General features: G+C 33.4%; 2 protein-coding genes across 4 annotated transcripts; one reads left to right on the top strand and one right to left on the bottom strand.

Annotated features, from left to right (window-relative positions):
- The first annotated feature begins 1,015 nt into the window (after positions 1-1,015).
- LOC145108682 (P-loop containing nucleoside triphosphate hydrolases superfamily protein) lies at positions 1,016-11,421 on the top strand. 2 transcript variants are annotated; one of them, XM_079045752.1, is made up of 25 exons: positions 1,016-1,358; positions 1,438-1,535; positions 2,065-2,154; positions 2,678-2,730; positions 2,937-3,002; positions 3,126-3,179; positions 3,434-3,493; positions 3,603-3,681; positions 3,972-4,039; positions 4,119-4,178; positions 4,317-4,421; positions 5,290-5,394; positions 5,527-5,634; positions 5,709-5,840; positions 5,933-6,115; positions 6,508-6,669; positions 7,744-7,968; positions 8,254-8,394; positions 8,493-8,618; positions 8,794-8,844; positions 8,924-8,971; positions 9,323-9,637; positions 10,324-10,986; positions 11,080-11,169; positions 11,287-11,384. In XM_079045752.1, exons 1-25 carry the CDS (start codon positions 1,129-1,131, stop codon positions 11,302-11,304), a joined length of 3,330 nt encoding a protein of 1,109 aa, XP_078901878.1. In that variant the 5' UTR covers positions 1,016-1,128; the 3' UTR covers positions 11,305-11,384. The 2 variants fall into 2 exon arrangements, with proteins under 2 accessions (XP_078901878.1, XP_078901879.1); XM_079045753.1 differs by having other exon boundaries at positions 1,017-1,358; positions 11,290-11,421.
- LOC145108683 (aspartic proteinase Asp1-like) lies at positions 11,355-14,723 on the bottom strand. Of its 2 annotated transcripts, none has more exons than XM_079045754.1 (9): positions 14,392-14,723; positions 13,447-13,564; positions 13,128-13,354; positions 12,743-12,976; positions 12,508-12,646; positions 12,125-12,310; positions 11,975-12,047; positions 11,797-11,884; positions 11,355-11,716 (listed from the first exon to the last, which is right to left on the bottom strand). In XM_079045754.1, the coding sequence occupies exons 1-9, from the start codon at positions 14,532-14,534 to the stop codon at positions 11,587-11,589; spliced, it is 1,338 nt and encodes a 445-aa protein (XP_078901880.1). In that variant the 5' UTR covers positions 14,535-14,723; the 3' UTR covers positions 11,355-11,586. The 2 variants fall into 2 exon arrangements, with proteins under 2 accessions (XP_078901880.1, XP_078901881.1); XM_079045755.1 differs by having other exon boundaries at positions 11,355-11,692; positions 14,392-14,722.
- Between the last annotated feature and the right edge of the window lie 1,868 nt (positions 14,724-16,591).

The following is a 16,591-nucleotide window of genomic DNA, read 5'->3' on the forward strand; positions in this document are numbered from 1 at the left end:
ATAGAAAAGGATAGGAAACATTGATTGACATTAAGCTGGTGAGGAGACTTACATGAGGTTGGAGTGATGGGAGTCTCACTAGAAGGTAGTTGTTGAAATCGACACACACATACACACCTGCAAATCTAGTTGAAATCGACATACTCACACACATTGGTTGGATGAGTAATTGAAGGAATGCTAGCTTCAGTAGTTCTCAAATCTGCAGATGTAAAACGGGATGAAAAGGGGAAAATGAAAAAAAGAAGAGAGAGAGAGAGCCCTTTTAATTTTTTTTAATTATTAAAATAAATAAATTAGTATTAGATTTAAAAGAAAATGAAAGAAAAATGGAAAATAAATACCCTAAGGGTATTACAGCCATTTCACTATTCGTAGGGACCAAAAACGCAACGAAACTAGCTCAAAAGGACCACCAATCTAAAAAGTCGTTGTTTGGACTAAAACCCCCAAAAAATGCATAACACAGAGACCATTTTTGCAATTTTGTCTTTTATTTATGGTTGAAATTTTTAGTTTTTTTTTAATGTTTTTTTTTTATTTTAAGTTATGTAATTTTTATTTTTATTGTTATTTTTTATTTTTTATTTCAATTAATGTAGTTTTTCTTTAATGTTATTTGGTCTTTTAATTTAATGGAAAACTAGTATTAAAAAATGATTTTAATGTAATTTTGAATATAATTTAAATAAAAAAATGAGGTGGAGTGGTGTGTTTAGTGGTAAATATTTCTTGGTTAGTGAGTGGTAGAAAATGTGGGGTTGATGTGACACCCACCACATATGTGGTATGTGGTGGGTACAACGGAACGGATGGTCTTAGAAGAGGTAGATTTATAAGGATATAAAAATAATATATTTATATGAATATATTTGTATTTTTTTTTTAAATATTTAACCTTAGGAAAAAAAAGCTATTGTTTTAGTTATTATTACTTTTTTTGATTTTTTTTGTCGGTACGGAGATTTATGTAGCAAAAGAGGTGTAAAGTGTAAACAGTGTTCGGTTCATTTTTTTTTTCAGCTCTGAAAATTTCAAAGTTGAACAAATTTGGAGGGATAAACCAAGGGCGGCAAACCAGTGCTATAGCCGGCCCCCTCTCCGTCAATCGCCACCTCCGCCCTATCAATGTCCTTCACTTCCAGATCTTCAAGGTCCTCCATCTCGCCTTTCAGGTCGAGAAAGTCATCGGAACCACCTGCCAAAGGCACCACTGCTCGCCCCACCAAGCCTCACTCACCGAAGCCACCTATTTCTCCGTCGACTCCCTCGATCTCCTCAACCAAACTCTCTGAACGTCCCATTTCGGCCAAAATCAAAGAAAATGTGACTGTCACCGTGAGGCTTCGGCCCCTAAAGTACGCTCATTTCATCCGTGTCGCTTGAAGTAATAATGAATTCGTTTTCTTCACTTAAAATTGTTTGTTTTGTTTACAGTTCAAGGGAAATCAGCAAAGGGGATGAGATAGCATGGTTCGCTGATGGAGATTATTCACTACAGAATGAGTTCAATCCCGCCCTTGCTTACGGCTTCGGTCAGTTTCGATAATCTCTATTTCAGTTTCAACTAAAGGTCTTATATGCTTCAATTGCTTTTATTTCAAAAACATCGAAACACCACAAATCTCCTTTTGGACGTTACACAGAAACGCAAATGTTTCTATGCCATTGGTATACATTTTAATTGTGATCGGGCGAAGGTCAAACAACTTTTAAAATAAGCGACAAAAGATCCAACCAACAACTCAATCTATATCAGTTATACACGTATTTTGTTGAAATAGTGTGATTAGTGCAAAACTTTCAACTAACCTTTTAGAAGCAGCTAGTTCCCTTGCAATAATGGATCAGTTGTGTTCATGAGACCAACTCAAATTTTGAAAGGGATGTTGGGAAGTGGGGTGGGATCTTAAGAACTAAAGCTGCAACTTTCTATGCATTTCATGAATGATTAATGAGAATACTCTTGATCAACTATATTCAAAACATTCTGCTACAAGCAATAGCTTCAATGTTTTTTTTTTCTCTCTTGATTTTTCATTCAATATCACACTCATATTGCAGACAGAGTGTTTGGACCAGCAACAACTACACGCCAAGTTTATGATGTTGCAGCCCATCATGTCGTCAATGGTGCCATGGAAGGAATTAATGGTAATTGCTCCTTTTCTTTTCTTGAAATATTCCAAATGAAACATTTGTTTTAAGTTAACATATAGAAGCTATAAGTTTCATGCATTATCTTTCTCAAACATGCTCAAAGAAATAAAAATCTCATAACACTTGATAATTATTTTTTTGTATCCTTTATCACTTTATGAGCCATTGGAAGCTTGGAGCATACAATTTCTCAAAAAACTGAAGCTTACAGATTTGCTGAATCTAAGATGTCATAAATTGGAATTGTTTTGTTTCCTTTAAGAAAGCTTAATACTTTTTTGTGGCCTATGAAATGCCAATTCATCATGAAGTAATTCTTAACTGATTTACGTGTAATCATTTTCATATAATTGGCTGGTACCTCTTTTCTATCTCTCTCTCAGTTATAGATAAGATCTTTTATTGCTTCATTCACATACAATCTATTGACCATGGTAAAAAGTAATGAGTGTCTACTTGGATATTGGAATACTTGCATATTTTCAATATACTTGTTTACATTTGTCTTATTATGCAGGCACAGTGTTTGCATATGGTGTGACAAGCAGTGGGAAGACTCATACGATGCATGTATGCTAATATAGTATAATGCTTTTGCATTTTCTTTCTTTTTGATTTGTTCCTTTCCCGATATGTGGGACAAAATACAAGGAGAGAAATTGATGTTATTACACCATTTTATAAGATAAATGATAATTAGTTGATGCTGCTTATCATGTTTGGCCAAAATTTAGATATAAGTTGTAGTTGCTAATAAGAATCTATTGCATGTTTAGGGTGAGCAAAAGTCACCTGGTATTATTCCATTGGCTGTGAAGGATGTGTTTGGAATTATACAAGAGGTAAATGCCTCTTCTCCATTAATCATTCCTTTTTTTTTTTTTTTTTTTATATATTTAGACACTTGATTGTGAAATGGGATATGTTTGTTTCACTGATACATTCTAAAATCACTACTGTATCAGACACCTGGAAGGGAGTTCCTACTTCGTGTATCTTATTTGGAGATCTATAATGAGGTACACGTCTTTTTTGTCCCTTAGTTTTCTTGAATTTCATATAAATTTGATTAGTTTAAGACTACCAGTATACAGCCATGTTTAAAAAGTTCTTCTAAACATGTAATAGATACTCCCTGTGACCTTATAAATTAATATTTTGCAAATGGTAGAGGCCTGAAACTTTAATAATGTTAATTAGTTAGTACTGTTTAGCTGCTGCTTATGATGTCAATGTCATTGCACTATGAATCTAATGTGTTTGTTTTCTCTAGGTCATAAATGACTTGCTTAATCCAACAGGGCAGAATCTAAGAATACGAGAAGATAACCAGGTTTATATGTTGAAATCGTTATGCTGTAACATTATTTTCTTCATCAGCTCTCTGTTTTTTTTATGTCACAAACTGGTAAAACACTTGTTTAAATTTCTGAAATTAAAAGGGAACGTATGTTGAGGGAATCAAGGAGGAAGTGGTCCTGTCACCTGCTCATGCTCTTTCACTAATAGCATCTGGGGAAGGTATGCTGGTTTGTACTTGTCTTTCTTCATTTAGAAACATTTTTGAAAAGATATTATCTGTAAGCAAGAACACATGGAAATTGTTTCTGTAGTCCTTAAATGCCTTTTGTTTTACTGGATATAGATATACTCCACATGATTCTTTCATGTCTGTAATTATTCCTCAAGTAAAATAAATGGACTCCATATGTTACTAGCATTTGCTACACAGAAATTTCTGCTTCTAAATTGTCTTTCTACTTGAACTTTTGAATTTTACATACTTATATTTATTGTTTTTATTTCTGCAGCACATAGACATGTTGGATCGAATAACTTCAACTTACTCAGTAGTCGTAGCCATACTATTTTTACCTTGGTAATTATATTTTTAAATATTGATGATCTTTGTATCTTGTTTGAATTGCATCTGAGTTATGTGTCTATTTCTGTACCAGATGATTGAAAGCAGTCCATGTGGGGACAATCAGGAAGAGGACGTGACCTTGTCACAGCTGGTATTCATATTTTATAAATTATACTAATTTATATGCTTTATCTTTATATCTATCGACCTATGTTGATTTGTTTGATGTGATTCGTTCAACTCTCTATTGTTGTAAACCTAATATTCATTCTCACACTTTTTCTTGTAGCACTTAATTGATCTGGCAGGATCTGAAAGTTCTAAGACAGAGACGACTGGAATGAGGAGAAAAGAGGGCTCATACATAAACAAGAGCTTGCTTACTCTTGGCACAGTAAGAGCCTTTTTTTTTTTCAATCAAGCACTGAATGAATAAACTGCTGTATGGATAAATGAAGTTTGTCTTTAGAAAGTGCTGTGTGAACGACTGTTCTTTTGGACAGAAATGAGAGCAAATGACCATTTTACCCTTCTGTCTAGAAGCGATGTGTTACCACTTGTCGATTAGTAGTGTAAATGACAAAAAAAAAATCGAATAATGAAAGTAATAGTGATACAGATGCAATTATATATTTAATAATAACTTAAATCTAAACATAATATTTAATCACAATGTTATTAATAGTTTAAACTTTTGTACTGAACATAACATTTAATAGGGATAATCACAAAAACAACCAAAATAGTGTGATCCATTTAATCTAATGATTAAAGACCAACTCTATGACTCTTTGCACAAATGACCACTGATGTTGAAATCGGTGCAATGCAAATAGAAAAATTGCTTTTTGAATGGTCCCCACCACAAAAAAAATATTTCAAAGAAAAATCATATTTTCACAAATCACAATATATGTATGTGTATTTTTGCAATCCTTTTTAAACAAAATAAAAATTGAAGGTTTATTTTTGGTTAAAAAAGCACTTTTGCAGTTCGCAGTGAGATCCATTGCGAAATTGTTGCAACTTGGTTATTATTTATGTTCAATTGGTCAGTCATACTATATTATGGTTGTTTTTGTGATTATCCCTGTTTAATAAGTTCTGTTAAACAAAAATCCTAAATGCCAACATTTGCTTTTTCTAGAGTTTATAAAAACATTATTAATGATTAACCGGGTAGATTTGGTAAAGTTTGTACTTGGGATGTTTGTATTTTCCTTGTGACTTGTGAGCAATGATTGGTAATATTCGATTTCCAGGTGATATCTAAACTTACAGATGGTAAGGCTGCTCACATTCCTTATCGAGATTCAAAGCTTACACGTCTCTTGCAATCTTCCCTTAGTGGTCATGGACGAGTTTCTGTAAGTTCAAATATTTTCTTCTTATTGGCTATTGCTTTCAATTTCATCAACAATGTTTCTTACAAAAGAGTCCCTGGATATATATATGCTCGAGTTACACTCTAATCTTTTTAACATTTTTCTTTCTATCAGCTTATATGCACTGTGACGCCTTCCTCAAGCAATTCAGAGGAAACACATAATACTCTCAAGTTTGCACATCGTAGTAAGCATGTGGAAATAAAGGCTTCTCAGAATAAGGTGATACTAACTGGGCAATCTTTCCTTTCTTTGGAAATTTTCTGTCCTTACCTGCTGATATGTTTGATGTTTAGATTATTGATGAGAAGTCACTTATCAAGAAGTATCAGAAGGAAATTTCCAGTTTGAAAGAAGAGCTTCAGCAATTAAAACGTGGTATGGGCATGGCACCCAACCAGGAGGATCTGGTTAACATGAAACTTCAGGTTTGTTAGTAGTACTAGAAGTTTTTCCAAATGATAGAGAAATGGAAATTTAATTATTTGTTAAATGTTATCGGTACCATGTGATGTGGCAGTTGGAAGCTGGACAGGTAAAATTACAGTCAAGATTGGAGGAGGAAGAGCAGGCGAAAGCGGCTTTGATGGGAAGGATTCAAAGATTGACAAAATTGATTTTGGTGTCCACCAAGAACACAATGGCACCAAATCTACCTGGAAACTCAGACCACCGAAGGAGGCATTCCTTTGGTGAAGATGAAGTATGTTTTTACAATTTCTTTTAGTTGTGAAATATAACATCCTACTTCTCTTTCTTTCTTTTATATCATTGCATTTACAATATATATATATATATATATATATATATATATATATATATATATATTATGACATTTTACTTTGAAAAACCTACATATTATAGCATTGTACGTTAAGTTTGTTTTTTATTAGGACATAATACTATAAAAATCTATTCAATCAACGCATTCAAATTGCTTTGTATTCAGATAAGATAACATTGCTATAATTGGGTATATTTTCAATGAAAGTACATTGCTATTTCTTGCATTTTACCCATTTAAATGTCACCTATTTGTTATGGGCCTACATTTCCAGCAGCTTTTAATATTTAATAGTTTGCACTTTTTCACAGCTAGTATACTTGCCAGAGAAAAAACGGGGGATCTTCATTGATGATGATGCTGGAAGCATTGATTCTGAGTTTTCAGGACAGGGGAAGGCTGATCTTGATGAGCTGGTCAAAGATTACAGAAAGAATAGAAGAAGAGGAATGCTTGGATGGTTCAAACTTAAAGTATGATTTTCTTGTTTCCTATTTGTTTATTTAACTACCAACAAAATGTCAAATAAATAATATTCTATAAATAATCACTCACTATCAGGTATTTAACTACTTCATTCTGTTTTGGTTGCTTTCCATGTATTATTGTACTTTCAGTTTTGTTTCATGAAGGCATTGCACTTTGAGAATCTACCCAATTAAACCATTGCACTTTCATTTATTTTCTTATTAGGACGTTATACTTTAAAAATTCTACTTAACTATAGCAATGAAAGTTGCTTTGTATTTGGCTGACATTGCTTTAATTGGGTAGCATTTTCAAACTACAATGTTGTAATTGAAAGAAATGAAAGTAGGATGCTACAATAAACTAATAAACGGAAGTATGTTGCTATTTCTTGCATTTAACCCAATTTCATTAAATGTTTCGACTTACTTTTTTGATCATAGTCAATGGCAGTTTGCTTATGAAGTTAAAAATATTTAGTAATTTTGCTCGTAGTGGTTCCATTTTAAGACTTTGGGTAGAAAATATTGCAACAACAATGGTAATCTAAATGCAGATTCCTACTGTAGTGACGTATATATGGATATTCTGAAATCTGATAACTATTATAAATTTGTTGTTATTCTACCTTTTTTCTTCAAATTTGTTGTCACTTCTAATATCATATGATTTGGATTATACTTCTACAAAAGAGGTGTGAAGTTTTTGTTATCAAGGTGGACAATCCAGTAGGCGTATATTGGGTTATGTCTTTCTATTACAACCTTGTACTTTGAAAAATCTAAATCATAGCATTATCAATGCAAATCTCACTGCTATAATTTGGTAGATTTCTTAAAACATAATGTCTTAATAGAACAATTTAAAAGTACAATGCTATAGTTGGGTAGATTTATTCAAAGTGCAATGCCTTAATAAGAAAAAAAACCGAAAGTAAAATGCTGTAATAAAAAGAACTGAAAAAATTGCTATAATGCACAAGTGAATCAAAGTACATTGCTGTTCCTTGCATTTAACCCACTTATAGAAATAATACAAATATAATAATTTGGTTATAATTTACGAGTTCTTTTTGGCAGAAACCTGATCATTTGGCTGGCTTATCACCATATACTGATCTTGAAAGCTCTGCAAGCGGTTCACCTGCATCCTCCAGATCATCAAACACAAGAATCATGCTTAGTGATATGAGGGAAGGAATGAGAAATTCAGTTGGAAGAAGAGGCGATGATGTGGCAGTTCCACAAAGAACACAAGCAGGTGATTTGTTTAGTGCAACTGTTGGAGGTCGCCATTTACCTCCGGTGAGAGAAATTCTACTGTTTCATGGCCTTATTTGTATTTTTTTTCCCCATTAAGTGCTTTCAGTGTAAATGATGTTTAAAAAGTATTTGAGTGAGAAAATAAAGGCACATGAGGACAAATTTGTAAATAGTTAGGAGTTAGGACTTAATGGGGAAAGCCTTCATTCCTTGACTTTCTCTATTAAGTCTTTTTTTTTTGTGCATTAAGTAAAAAACAAAGTCATTTGTTATTCAACCTCACTTCCATTACACACAAAAGGGTAAAATGGTCATTTACTATTTCAGACAGGAACTACTATTACTGACCAAATGGACCTTCTTCGTGAGCAAGTGAAAATGTTATCTGGTGAGGTGGCACTTTGCACCAGTTCTCTCAAGAGGCTCTCTGAGCAAGCAGCTAATAGACCCGACGACTCGCAACTCCAGGTCAGCTATTTTCCCACAGTCACAGTGTGTGTTTTTGATTATTAATAAAGCCGATCTTCCAACTGTGGCATTGATGGTTGGATTATTATGTTGATTAGGAACAAATGAAAAACTTGAAATATGAGATTAGAGGGAAGAAATTTCAGATGCATCTACTGGAGCAACGAATGATCAGTTCAGTTGAGATGAATACACATAATTTAAATAGCTTTGAGACATCTCAGGTAATATGTGAATCTACATAACATTTACGATCCATTTAACTAAAAACACCACTAATATTTAAAATATATGTAAAATGTTCTATATATGGTTATTAACTTTTTTTGTTATTTCTCCTTAATATATATTCTTATATACTGATTTATTGTCTCAATGTGCATATATGTGTCTATTTAGGTTCCCTCCGAGCTTGTTACTCAACTAAATGAAAAAATATTCGAACTTGAGGTATTTTTTGGTTAAATTCTTAATAACATGGTGTTAAATGGTGCTAACAAAATAGTTGTTTATTTTATGTATGGAAAAGATAAAAACAGCAGATAACAGGATTCTTCAGGAGCAGCTACAAGTGAAGGTAGTAGTGTACTAAAAATGCAAGAAACACCAACGTAAATTTGTGTATTATTGCATCCTACTTTCATTGCTTACTGTTAGAACATTGTACTTTGAAAACTCTATCTACCCAATTATAGCAATGGGAAGAAAGTTGAAGTACAATGCTATAATGATGGATATTTTTCAGAGTACAACGCGTCAATTAGAAAAAAAATTGAAAAGTACAATGCTGTAATAAAAAAGAAAGGGAAGTAGGATGCTAATAATAGAGAAATAAATGAAAGCACATCACTATTTCTTGCAATTAATCAGTTGCAGAAATATTAACCTTCATTGTTAAAATAACTAACAACCAAGTACTGCTGTTAAGGTATCTGAGAATGCTGAAATGCAACAAACCATTCTTTTGCTAAGGCAACAACTGGAGTCTCTAATGTCAGATAACATTTCGAGTCCTCAACAACAAAGTACAGATTGCAGAAGTGCCACACTTGATCCATGTTCTCAAGAATCATTTCAAATGAAAAATGGTGGACGAGATTGGGTTGTTCACCAAAATGAAGAAAAATACATGAATGAAAGTACACCAACTAGTGTTATGAGTTTAAATAAAGTATTCTCCCAAGATGAATTCATACAAGGCAGTAGTAGTGATGTATCTTTGAATTCTCAGCTTCTTATTCAGGTTTGACTAAATCCCTTTCCTCATTTTAGCCATTATCTGATGTAAACACCTGCTGTCTGTTATTTTCATTAACATCATCACGCAAATTATAAACTTAAACTTACTTCACTCTCGCTATCAATACAGGCAATGCACTTTCTTTTACCCATAATAGCAACACACTTCTGTTTTTACTCATTATAGCAACATACTTACATTTCTTTACTGGTGTATGAGACCTATAAAATGCATTTGATTTCTTACCCATGATGGCAATGTACTTGCATGCGTTTTTACTCATATTAGCAACATACTTATGTATCTTCACTCATAACAGTAAAGTGCTTAATCCTTTTACCAGTATTAAAAGTATATAATTTAAGATTTGTAAGCATTTCACACGTTTCAGGTTATACATGGCTACTATTATAAAGAAATGAGTGTGCGTTGCTATTATGGGTAAAAACAAAGTATCTTTACCATTAATAGCAATATACGTACATTTATTTACCCATATAGCAACGTACTTATATTTCTCTACCTTTGATAGCAACTTACTTAAGTCATTTACCAATAATAGCATTATTATGTGATTTTAATATTTGTAAGCGTTTTACAAGTTTCAGATTACATACTGTTATTATTCTTAATTATGTTGGCAATAATGGGTAAAAAATAAAGTACATTGTCAATTTGTGATGGTCCAGGCTGCAGAAATTGAGACATTGAAGAAAGAGAAAGTGCAAATGAGTGAAGAAAAGGATGGGCTTATGATTTGCAGCCAAAAACTAGCAGATGAAGGTTCATACGCAAAAGAGCTGGCTGCAGCTGCAGCTGTTGAGCTCAGAAACTTAGCTGCAGAAGTAACAAAACTTTCCTACCAAAATGCCAAACTCAATGCTGACCTGGCAGCAACAAAAGAGGCCTTATCTCAAAGATCCACGTCATTTCATTCACGAAAAAATATCGATACGTGTGTGAGAAAACCTGAAGAAGGTAATGGTATGCTTATAGAGGAGTTGCAACAAGAGCTTAATGCAAGACACCAAAGAGAAGCTTCTTTGATTGGTGCACTTTCTGAAAGAGATAAGTTAGAAATTGAGCTGAGAAAGAGACTAGATGCTGCAAAGCAACATGAGGAAGATTTGGAAACCGAGCTTGCTAAAATGTGGGGACTTGTTGCAAATTTACAAAAGTCTCATACTTGTGAGCCCAAGAACATCTTGTCTGAAAACAACAAAGTTATTGAAGATAATGTCTTTTCTGGTCTTGATGAGACAAGGTCACTGGATCTGGATGAATTAAGAGTTTTGTACCATAAAGAAACACAAAGGTGCCGGGAACTCGACACTTATGTTTCAAGATTGAAGGTACATACATTTACCTTTTTTTTTTTTTTTTTTTTTTTTTTTTCCCTTCAGATAATGCAGTTTTCTTACATTAACTTAATATTTTCATTTCAGGGTGATGATATTGCTGGTTTGGACATTACTTCACTGGAGGAGCTACAAAACTTACATGTTGAGGCAATAACCAAAATCTGCCATGCAAAGGTAACACACACACACACACACTTGAATTTAAGCAATGTCTTTTAAAGGAAATAAATCCCAATTGAACATTTCTTGTTAATGCTAAATTGTGATTAGTTTTTTTGGTTGTCAATGAAGCAGGCATTGTACCGGTGATTTGATGATGCCACATTCAGTTGGAGGAATTACAAATATAAAGAAAAAACGATAATGCGGGATTTGATTTAGATGTCTGTATTTCCTCAAAATTTCCATGTACTCAGTCAGAGAATGTACATTTGCCAGTACTAAAAAGTTACATCTTGTAACAATTAAACAAACATTATGTATTTACTGGCTAAATATATATAATATATAATATATATAATAATTGCACTTAGGTCCGGAATCTGGAAGCTCTCTTTATTTATGAATCAAACCAACTAACTAGGTGTCATGTCACTTTGCAGTACAATAGGGTGGTAAAATGCCCAAGTTGGACCCGTAGGGCTTGCAAAGGCTTGCACTATCTGGTTCTCCATCACCATCATCATCATCATCCATGCTGTTAATAAACAATAAAAAGTTCCTGTTTTAACAATTATTTTCCTCTATTATTATTATTTTTTTCTTTTATAAAGAAATTATTATAAGAGAAGGAGTCAGGACTTTGGGAGCCTGTTGCAGTTTGCAGGAGTCCATCCGATCTGCTGTTTCTCATTGTCATAAATGATGATTTTGTCTTGAAATGATATGTCTGCAAATACCAAGTAAGCAACTTTGTAATTCATAATCTACATCTACACAGGATTTAAATCAAGTAATAATTAATTATTTAACTTATTACCTCCAATTACATTAATGTTTCCCAGGCCAACTTCTGAACCGTTTAAAATCCCAAAGCAGGCGTTTCCGTTTTTCTGGAACAAGGTATGCAAATGTTAAAACTATATTCTGAAATGAATTTTTATTTTTTTTAAGAGTTCACATCACTTACACTGATGATGAGATATGATTCAGGGTTCAACTGCAACTTTGACTTTTTAAACTTCAAAATTATTGGCTCAAATAAGTTTTTGACATCATAAATTGACTTGAAAGGTTTTGACCCTTTCCAACATACTGGGAGGCTTTTATCTTCATTTGTTATATAAACCTTCTTTCCTTTCATATCGTTCATAAGCTGCAGTGCACCCATAGGTTTTGATATTAGTCCCCAACATCACAAAATGGTAAAAACAACCTAATCTCTAGGGCATTCACGTCTTTTGCACAGACAATAGATTGAAAACAAATTTTTGTTTGTTCCATGTTTTTGGGTGGAACTAAATTTACAGATATCTGTCAGTTAAAAAGAAGTCAAGAATATTTTTCCCTCACCATGGAATATAGAGCTTTATAAGCTTCTCCACTAAAGTAAGTGTAGGTACTTCCACTATCAAACACTATAGGAAGACCTTTCATCCTAGTTGTTTTTCCACCCAAAAAGAGCTCAGCAGTTCCCAAAGAGTAGTGTTTTCTGAAAAATAAATAAAAAAATGGTGAAAGTTAAGTGTAATATGCAGAAGAATGAATGATGCGATGCCAAATATTTTAAAAGTAGTTAGTAACTTACTCTATTTCGGTTGTGGACATGGGTGTCCAAACAACCCCTGAAGAAGGGACAAGTTGATCACCAAAAAAAAGATATCCTCCTCCTTTTGCACTAAGACAATGACCCACAACACTTCTTGTAACACCAAGTTCCCTCAGTTGATGTAAGATGCTCGCTTTGCCTAAACCCAAACCAAGGATTCCGTCCGTGTAAGGCGGATCCATCGAGGCCGGAACTTCCTGATTGTAACCGCATCTGAAACATAAAACTACAAGTCATTAAAAATTGCAATTTTTGTCCCATTGACATCGGTCTCAGTCCCAGTCCAATGCATGCCAAACACAGTACAAGTAGAATTTATTATGTCGTGTAACAAACGAGGTGAAAAGATGAAAGATGGTCTGACCCGAATGCTAGAACGGATTTGGCTACGGTTCCATTGATGTATTGTAAGGAAAAGGAGTCTTTAACCAACACACCAATAGACGATCCATCATCCGCGTATTGAACGGTGTAGTCACACTGCTCTTTAGGAGATTGACATTGGTGTGTTTCCGGCCAATGAACAGATTCGCAAAGTGGATCCATACATTCCACGAGTTCCTTGTTAGGCTTATAAGGCTTGTGAGGTGCCTACACAACCAACAACCAAATATTAATACAGAAAAACATAACTTTTTTTTTTTTATTTATATTTTTTTTTTATTAAGGGAAGAGTTACTTACCGGGGTGCATTTGGTGCAAGGTGCATCACATTGAAGCCAAGTCAGATCACTGCCTGTGTCTATATCTAAAAAATATGATTTTGGTGGATTTCCTATGCTCAATGTCGCATGATAGTATCTGCATACAAACATTTTTATTTAAAATAATAACCTACCAAAGCCTAAACCCATAATATGTAAAGGTAAAATGCAATAATAGACAAATCAAGTTATTTCTTGTATTTAACCCTACAATTATAAACTAGCTTTCACCTCTCTTTTTGTTTCTCGAAACTCAAAATGCTTGGGGAGAACTATTCTATATTTTCCTACTTTTGAGTTCCATAATATTTTTTTTTTCTTAACAGAACATCATACTTTATAGGTCTACCTAATTATGGCAGCATTATAATTTCAATTCTTTTTCAATTGTAATATTATATTTTAAAAAATACTCGATTATAACAGTTAACACCAATGCTATAGCTATAGATATATTAAACAAACTAATTGTTATTTCTTGTATTTAACCCTAGAATCATAAAAAAAAGTGGAACTGATTTGTAAGTCCTCACAGAAACCTCATTTTGAAGTCAGGCAAGGTATGTTTGTATGTATATAAATAGGAAAAAGATGCATTCGTGCTTCAAGTATATGAAAGATGAAAAGTGGGTAAGAAATTATTAATATTAACATTTAAGCAGGAGGTGTTTAAAAAGGTAATAAAGAAAAAAAAAAAAAGGAAAAAAGCGACATGGTGTAAAGGTACTAAAAGTTCAATTATTAAACAAACCGAGAGAAATTCATAACACATGTAACAGAGGAACATCAATTGATGAAAACATACATTCCACAAGCTTCGTAAATCGTAATCAATCCCACAATGAATTTGCATAAACAGATTTGAACTAAAATCAATAATCTATAGAAATTAAAATGAAGAAAATAGGTGTGAGGTCTGCGTACCCGGTAGGATAAACATTTCCGGTGACTGGAAGGACGACGGAGGAGGTGTGATCCCCGGGCGGAGTGGCTGCTGAATAGCATCCTTGGAATGGTGCATAGAAGAGAGGTAAGACGCAGAAGAAGAGGGTTGTGATGAAGTTCATTGTTGAATGTGATTAGCCAATCGAATTTCGATCAGATGACGGGACGGAAGAAAAATATTGACGAGAGTGGAGAGAGGACTTGGACTTGGACTTGGTCTGCTTGCTTCCTCTCTACGTGTCTGTGGACACTGGAGTGGAGTCTGGACACACTTGCTTCCTGGAACCTCCTTTATTTCCACCTAAACGCGCTAATTTATTACATACCACATACGGAAATCCTATTGCTTACAAATATATAACATTTCACATTTAAAATAAATAAATAAATAGAAAATAAAAAATTAACTAGAGAGTACATTATGTTTTGTACGCTAATCTGTTAATCAACTAGTAATAAAAATGCAATCGTGACCATAAAATTTTAAATTGGTTCGTTTAAATTATTATTTCGCAACTTGTATATCGAAGCTCTAAATTTTTAGAAAACATTGACAAGTAATTTTGTCACTTTGTTTTTTAGAAAACATTGACAAGTACTTTTGTCATATTGTGTACTCCAATTTCGAAATTATTATATGTCGTGTAATTGTGATTCTTTTTTGTTGTATATTTTCTAGTTTTATATCTTCATCTTCAATATCTTCGGACGTAATTTCCACAGTTTTTCAAACTAAATACAGTACAAATCAAAATGATTTATCCAATGAAGCATTTAGAGTACTATTGTGTGTATTGGAGGGTCTTCAAAGAAAATCAAAAAAGTTATGCAATGTATAACGTTACATTGGTCGAATTATTGTATGAATTGCCTTTAAGAATAAACTATTCTAATTTGGTGGCTAATAGGGCCGGTCCGGATGATTCAAATGCCCAGGACGAACCACAAAAAAAAGGTCCTTAGGCCTAATGTCCGACAAATTAAATTATATAAACCCAAGTTTTTTTTTATTATTTTTATTATTTTTATTTTTTTATAAATGACGATAAGTTTCAGAAATCTGCTTTTCTCGTGTGAAAGTACTATTTTTTTTTTGAGAAAATCGGGTTGAATCAAAATGGTCAGCTTCAACCTCTCCGAGACTACAAGTATAATTTTTTCGAAAAAAATGCAATTTAAAACATAAGTACTTGGTGAATTAGCAATCAATTACTTTAATGAATCTAACTTTGACAATATAAGTACTTGGTGAAATAGAAAACCAATACAAATACTAGAATAAAGTTCATTCTCCGGTTTAAATTTTGTATTATATATAAATGTAACATCTTGTTCAAGATCATTCTGTGATTCAGGGCCATGGGTCGGAAGTCGATTGTGTAAAGGCTTTGAGCCTTAATGAGGTGATGTTTAGACATTTTTAAAGGAGGCAATGATGGTTATGAGATCTAAACCTTTCAATTGTGTTTTGGAGTCAAAGGGTAAAATGGGAAAAGTCATAGGCCTCTTGCATGAAATATGGATTTTTATTCGAGAAGTTTTTAGTCCAATATATTTAGATAATATTGTAGCGCTCTTCAATACATTTCCGTGGATATAAAAATCGTCGAAAACGGAGTTGGAACGAAGAAGTTATGACCGTTTGAAGTTAGGGCGGTTTTGGGTTAACCGCATACGCTGGGCGTATAGGGCGAAGTATGTTGGGCGTACTAGGGTATCCTAAGTACGTTGGGCGTATGCGATCAGTGCCCAAACCTTATTTTCGTGGTTTGAGCCTTATTTAAGCTCCTTAACTTCCCCAAACCCATTCTATTCTCAGCCTTCATCTCTCCACCACCCTTTCTTGAAACCCTAACCCTAGTTTGAGCCTTGTGAGCAAAAAGAAGGTGTTTTTAAGTGCTTTGGAGTGTTCTTGGTGCACATTGGAGATGAAGGAACTCATTGAAGAAGTGTTGGTTGCATTAGAGCTTGTAGATCTAGGCTTTGTTCATCTTGATCTTTCTTTTAGAGGTAAAAAGCTTGAATCTTGATGATGCATTTGTTAGATCTAGCTAGTTTTGGATGTTATGAGCTTTTGGTCACTCTAGTGCATAAAGTTTAGATCTTGAAAGTTTGTGACCTTGTTATAGATAAATTTGGAAACTTTATCCATCTAAACATCATATTGATTCAGATCTAA

This window comes from Lactuca virosa, chromosome 4 (genome assembly GCF_052849685.1).
Source record: "Lactuca virosa cultivar CGN04683 chromosome 4, Lactuca_virosa_CGN04683_v6, whole genome shotgun sequence".
NCBI lineage: Eukaryota > Viridiplantae > Streptophyta > Magnoliopsida > Asterales > Asteraceae > Lactuca > Lactuca virosa.